Below are 7338 nucleotides of genomic sequence, written 5' to 3' on the forward strand. Positions count from 1 at the left end.
TAAATAAATCAAAAATCACCCAAACACTACATTAAAGCAGAGATGAGAAACATATGTGAATCTTTTTTAAATTTCAAAAACTGACATTTCCCTGTGTCTACATTAAACACTGAAAGTTTGCCATAAATCAGCCAATATTTTCATCATACTTTATTTAAGAACAAAGAATAATCAGTATATGGGGTGCTGCAGAAAGGAAGTGTGAAGTGTGTACAGAAAAGAGTTAACATAGCAGGCCCCACTACTATTCTTTCAAAGACCTGCTTACAGGGCTGGTCCTTGCCTGTATTTCGGAAGCGTTCCCATCATTCCCAGAACTGATGAGAGTAGCTCACAAGGCCTAAAGTGCTGGGTGCTGTCTCTAGTGAGCTTCCCTGGTTGGCAACATCCAAACTCGCTGTAACAACTCTTTGCTGGGGGAATTAAGCACCTCCTACGCGACTCCACCCAGAGAGGACTCGGCTTGCTCCTGGCCTCCCCTGGATTCAGCCCCAGGCGTTTTTTCCCTTGGCTGATTCTGCTTCGTGTCCTTTTGTTGTAATAAATTATAGCCATGAGTACAGCTACATGCTGAATCCTGTGAGTCCTCCTAAAGAATTATTGACCTGGGGGTGGTTTTGGGAACTCTGACACAGAGTAAAACTGTATATTGACTCATTAAAAGGTATAGTTTCCCTATAAATTAGAAATACATTCTTCTAATTTTTAATAAAGTGAAAAACAGCATATACCACATAACGAGAATACCAGCGTTTACTCAGCAGTGTTATGGCATTTAGGTTTTTAAAGTCTGATTTAATTATATATTAACATTCACCTAGCAAACACATTTTAAAATATGCCAACTTTTCCTACTAGATGTTTTCTTATAAAACAAGTCCTTTTCAGGGCTTCCCTGGTGGCGCAGTGGTTGAGAGTCTGCCTGCCGATGCAGGGGACACGGGTTCGTGCCCCGGTCCGGGAAGATCCCACATGCTGCGGAGCGGCTGGGCCCGTGAGCCATGGCCGCTGAGCCTGCGAGTCCGGAGCCTGTGCTCCGCAACGGGAGAGGCCACAACAGTGAGAGGCCCGCGTACCGCAAAAAACAAAAACAAGTGCTTTTCCTTAGATGATAGCCATTGTGCTAAATTTGGGTATTATATATCATTAATGTATCCAGCATAAACAGGTAAAAGAAATTAGAAACCCTCAAGGAGAAACCAGAACCATTCATTACTATTAAGTATCTTTTTACTTTTGCTTTAGATCTTTGGCATTTATAATTTCTTTTACACTATTGTGAAAGTGATACTGGTCACCATTACAAACCAGACTTTAAAAGCTGTTTACAGAGGAAGGAGACTGAGTATTAAAGCAGGCTTCTTTCAGAGTGTTTTTGAATTAAAATGCACTTCCTCACGCAGCTGAGCATTTCCAGATTACTGATAAAATGAACTGAATATTTCATGGAATAGAAACAGGCTGCTTAATGTCTCTTCAAGAACATAAATAGGATTGCTGAAGATAAATTCAGAAACATCAGATAGTAATGAAATAAGACACAGCATCATGATAAATTAGGAGATTGCAATTAACACATACATACTACTATACATAAAATAGATAACTAACAAGGAACTACTGTATAGCACAGGGAACTCTACTCAATATTCTGTAATAACCTATATGAGAAAAGAATCTGAAAAAGAATGGATATATACATATATATAACTCATTCACTTTGCTGTACACCTGAAACTAACACAACATTGTAAATCAACTATATACTCCAATAAAAATTAAAAAAAAAAAGACAGCAACAAGAAAGCAAATTTAGTGACAGCCTACTGAACTTTCATATGATAATCTCTAGGTATGCCTGCTTTTGTGAATATGAACTGAACTTATCTTCTAAGCAATACAAAAATCTTTTATTTCTAAGTTACCAGCATTTTCATACAGCAGCATAATGAAGTAATGTTTCTTTGAAATTACAATGTTGAAACCACTTACAAAGTATTTTACTTTTCAGAAGTGTATTTATATATAAAAATAGTTATTATTTTTTGTCACAATGTGTTATAAAAGTATTTTCAGTAAACTGGTAAAGAGATTGTTAAGGATCCATTCTAAGAAGCCACTGAATTTGCTTCAGGTATGGGGTTAACCAATTAAGTTAAACAGTCCATTAGGGGTGATCTTAAGTAGGAAATGGTTAACTTTGGGATTTTTAACCCAGTCTGTAAGTGCCATTCTGAAACACAAATCGTACTGTCATCCTCCTCTTAAACAAGTAAATCAAAAACAACCTTGAATATCTCTGTACTTTCAGTAGATGAAAAAGTCCATTAACTATTAAGAACGTTATACAAAGCCCTTCGTAACGCAAGCCTGAACCTAATCTGCCTTCCTCCCCACTATTTACCACTCTCCAAACCTACTCCTCTGTGCTTCCCCTCCTTGTTTACCTGTCACTTCCTCAGCCAGGAGTGTCCCTCCTGCCCCATTTTCATTTTCAGCTGCACTCCTGCTCATTTTTCAAGTTCCAGCTTAATTGTCTCCTTCTTTTGAGAAATATTTTCCAAAGCTTCCAGGCAAAGCGAGTTAGTCCTTTCCCCATGTTCCATAATGCTTTAATTCAGCTTTGTTACGTATTTCCCCAGCAGTTAGAGTACCCTGCACATAATACTCAATAAATGTATTTATTACATGGATTTGAACAAGACACATAAGTATCCAAAACCTAGGAGATAATGAAATACTCATGTTTCTTAAATATAGATGAATTTTTGAAAACATGGTTTAGCGATTGGGAATATTTGAGTTCTTGGTAAATCTCACCCATAGGCAATTCCAAGATACAGCCCGTTACAATTTAAAAGCATCTGAAGTTTCACCTGCACTGAAGGTTTTATCCAACACTCCTTTTTTTAAACTAAGTTTCAAGAAATCCTTCATTTTTGTACATGTATACTCTATTCTCATCTTTACTCTCACAAGATCAGTAACCCCCTCTTCTTTTTAGTCACTGCAAAGAGGACAGCTTCAATTAATTTAAGCCTAATTAAATGGAACCTTTAATTAGTTTCATTTATCCCATATGCTCTCTTTTTAAAAAGAAGTAAACAAGAAAAAATCTGAAAAAATGTCAAAGTTCTAAAGAAAATACTAAGTATAACCTCTTACATTTTCAGAATTTGTAATACCATAAAAAAGGATTTCCTAGTGTGCTTTGGAAAACATTAACCTTTATAAATAATTTTTAAATAAAGCAGGGTCAAAGAAAAAGTATCTAATATTTTGCCTTCCAAAATATTAGCACAGGTAGTAGTTTATGTCATTTGAAATTAAAGGAAGCTTATTCATATTTCCTAATAAGAACTTTAAACCTTTTTATCACAACAAGAAGAATATAAAATTAGTCACACATTTCATTTTTTCTTTTTCTCATAGAACAAATTTAGGTAAGTCCAGGTATACAAAATGACCTTTTTAAAATACTTGGATCATGAAAAAAGTAAACTATGTCCTATCTTTAAAGAAAGACCATAGACTAAATGCTGGTTCTTTAGGAAGGCAAACCATCATCACTAAGCTTAACTCTTCATGAAAAGGTACATGGAGTCCTTAATTCATAGATTAGAAATTACTTTAGAATCACTGAAGTCTTGCCAAATGTTTCATTCTCCTATGAGCAAAATGAGTCAGCTACTCTTCCAGTGACTATGCCAGGACAGACTGTTAGAAACCAATTTAAAGGGCAGATACCTTTATCAGAGTATGTGTGCTCTAATGCATGAAGATCAGGCAACAGGTGAATACAGTTTATGCAGCAGTAGGTGAAGAAATCAAGGACAACCACTTTTCCACATAGATCCTTGTAGACAGAAATAGATTCTTCTGTGTTCAGCCATTCTAATCCTGAAATTTACACAAAATAAAAAATAATTAAAGGAAATGATCAAGATAATTTACTTAAAACTTTCTATTAAAATGTGAACAATTATTATTTCTAAGGAAGGGACTGGCAAGGCAGGAAGGGAGTGGGGAGGCAGAAGATGAGAAAGCTACTGCTATGAGACAGTCTGCAGATATAGTAAGAAAAAGCTACTAAATTCTTTCAGAAATGGCATATTAGTCTGTGTGTGAAAGGAAGTAAGATTAACATATTTAGGTAAAAATAAGAGGAAATATCAAATATTAAAAGGACTTAAGTACATGATTAGGTACAAATGGGCTACTGAGAATGAAGGTCAACCTTAAGAATAAATATCAAGAAACAGTGTTAAAATATAAGGATAAACATACAAAATACCTAAGCCAATTTCATAAAAGAGCTGAAATGCTCTGGATTTGAATAAGACCTTAAATACAAAATATTTTAAATGCAAAGTTAAGCAAAACACACTGCTATTATTATAGATTTCATGGAAGCAACATTAATATTGAAGAAGAGCATGTTCCCTTCCCTCCAAAGAAAAACAGAATCTCATTAATCTGTGCTTTTGTAAATTAGAATTTATAATTACTTGACCATGATTTACAATTTTAACTATGCACTATGAAGAAAAATTTTGTTAAACAAAAGTAGATTAAAAGTACAGCATCTCTGTTTAACCAATTTAAGGAAACAAAGATAATGAGTTAGTTGCTTATAAGTAAATAAATGCAGCTACTAAAAGTATTAATTATAACTTGAAGCAGGTATTTGGAAATATTTTATAGAAACTGAAAGCCAAAGCTGGGTGGAACAAATGAATAATAACAGCTAACAACTAATAACAGCAACTGAAGTCACTCAATTAAAACAAAATTCTAAAAAAAAAAAAGTCTGCAAATCAAACTAATATTTCTGCCAATTAGTCACACCTAGTGAGGTTTAGGGTACAGTGAGGTCTTAAATATCCATTTTGATAAAGTTTTAATAGTATGCCAGATCAAGTGACCCTATAAAACTTCAAAGTAATTATGTATATTTCAAATCCTAATTTTAAAATATTTATGAATTTGTCTCAAATTTATTTTCTGTAAATAGTCAAGTGACTTAGATTGGAGAGGCAGGGAAAGTATAATTACATGTCACTTACTGTGCTAGGTGCTTACCAGACTTAATAATTCACTTTATAATAACAATAATAACAATGAATATAACTTTAAAAGCTGCTAATAATGACATTTACTGAGCTCCCCTACGAAGTAAGAACTTTAGATACACCATATAGTCTGCATAATAAACCTGAAAGGTAAATAATTGCTTCCATTTTATAAGTGAGAAAAGTAAGGCTTGGCAAAGTCAACTAACTTGCTCAAAATCATGCAACTGACAAATGGAATAACTGGGATTTAATTCTGGATCTGTCTGAATCCATCCATTATACCACACAGCTTCTCATAAAACATGTTTCTTTGAAGAAATTAACAAAGCACAGTGTTTCTGAGTTATGTTTATGACTTCCTGATTACAGTAACTGATAAAGAAACCAAGAAAAAACTCACATCTAGTATTCTGTTCTCAATAATCAGGTCCAGCAGAAAATTTGTGTCAAATATGAAGCCTGAATATTTTGTTGTATTACGTATGAGTCACAAAGATCAAAGCTCACAGTAATAAAATACACTCATCGTAGATACAAACAAGAAAATAAAAACACTGGCCCAAATCCTAGCTGCTGGCATGCCCATTTTACGACAGGGTACGATATATAACTAACTTCTTACAGACTTTAAAAAAAAATACACATTCATCTATATAAACTTTTAAAGTTTCTTTGATGGGATAAGCACTAATGCACCCAATTCTTTTGATAGAATTCCACAATAATTCAAGTCCAGTATAGGATTAATAACATAAAGTAAGCACGTATGAAGGCGAGAGCAAAAGGCTTCGAAAGACGAGGCTGTCGTCAGAGGCAAGGTTCCAATAGACCTCCCATGAGATACTGAACCCTGCCACATCGAACCAATTAACTATACATGTGGTTTCAGTGTCATGCCAGGAGGCACGCCACCACCAGCAGTCAAAACAATGCCAGTCCCAACCAAAGAAGGTAAAGTTCGGTTTCATTTATCATAGCAAGATGAGCTTCACAAACAGCACTGCTGGGACTATCAGTTCCCTCGTGCTCCAAACATTCACAGAGCCAGGATTCAAACCTGGAAACTGGCCATAATTGATTCAGATTTTTAAAATTACAAGGTTCACGACTTTGAACGGAAGAGTGACACAGTTAAGAAACCGGCCGATGCAGTGCGGGGGAGTGCGGGGGGGGGGTGTCTGTATAATCCAACTCTAGTCGTTCTCAGTTGTGAGGCCCTCGGCAGACGACTTAACCTCCCTGTCCCCGGGCCTCAGTTTCCCAACTATAAAATAGGGTTAAGAAGAGCACCTCAAATGGTTTGCAGAGAGGATTAAATAAGATAATACCCTTGTGTTTAGGGCTGTGTGTGGCCCATAAGAAGTGATCAATAAATGGAAGCTAGGATGATGCACAAAGACGATGACGATGCTGGGCAACCAGACTGAATGGGCACGGACACTGGAATCACTGCCAACAGGGGTCACGAAACAGTCAGGGAAAGTCTATTGAGTTAACACACGGCCCGGGCAGATAGGGAGGAAACAGAGACAAAGATGCATGTGCCCGCCCTCCACAAACCCCCGCGCCGCCGCCGCCGCCGCCGCCGCCTGGGGACAGAGGCTCGGCTGGGCGAAGCGCCTCTGCCCGGCGCGGCCGCAGAACCACGCCTCGCCCACCGCTTCAGGGGAGGGCGCCGTCCCCGAGGAAGGGGAGGTTCCGGGAGGGGTCCCCACCCCGAAGCCAGCCCCTCACCTTCCGGAAACTCGGGCACTGACAAGTCCTGCTCCCAGCCGTCCACCTTCTGCAGATACTGGTAGACCAGGCTGTCCTTCTCCTCCTGGGTGACGGCATCGAGCAGAGCGTACTCCAGCGAGGTCTGAGCCGGGAGCAGGCCCGAGAGGCTGCAGCTCCGGGCTCCGGGCGCCGCCATGTTCTCTCCGGACGGTCCAGAGGCGGCCGCAGAGCCCGCGGGACGGTCTCGTTTGGAGGGAGAGGGACTTACGGTCCTCTGGTTTCAAAACCGCACATTCGCCTCACTCTCCACCAGCCCCACTCCACGCTCACAGCACTTTTTTCAAACGCTAAAGTACAAATTGACGCAATTCCCCGGCACGTAATTAAACTACCGTCCCAACCTACCCCGCCCCTTCTAAATCTTCTCGCCGCAGCGGAGCCTGGACATTCAGAGCGCCAGATTCAACACGGAAAAGGCTTCTGGGCCAGCGTTCTAGAAGCTCCAAGAGAGCAATTCCCCACCCTTCACTTTGGAAATTAGCAGGTT

The 7338-nt window shown here is 38.5% G+C and overlaps 1 protein-coding gene across 2 annotated transcripts in view; it reads right to left on the reverse strand.

Moving 5' to 3' along the window:
* NHLRC2 (NHL repeat containing 2) overlaps positions 1-7150 on the reverse strand; it is a 66811-nt gene extending 59661 nt beyond the window's left edge. Inside the window, exons 1-2 of one of the 2 annotated variants that reach the window (XM_019940037.3) lie at positions 6810-7150; positions 3748-3900 (exon numbers count right to left, since the gene is read on the reverse strand). In XM_019940037.3, coding sequence (XP_019795596.1) covers positions 3748-3900; positions 6810-6987 — 331 coding nt within the window. In that variant the 5' untranslated portion in view covers positions 6988-7150. The remainder of the gene's footprint in view (positions 1-3747; positions 3901-6809) is intronic. The other variant, XM_073793955.1, reaches the window with a different exon arrangement.
* Positions 7151-7338: the final 188 nt, after the last annotated feature.

The sequence above is a fragment of the Tursiops truncatus genome, chromosome 16 (genome assembly GCF_011762595.2).
Source record: "Tursiops truncatus isolate mTurTru1 chromosome 16, mTurTru1.mat.Y, whole genome shotgun sequence".
Lineage (NCBI taxonomy): Eukaryota > Metazoa > Chordata > Mammalia > Artiodactyla > Delphinidae > Tursiops > Tursiops truncatus.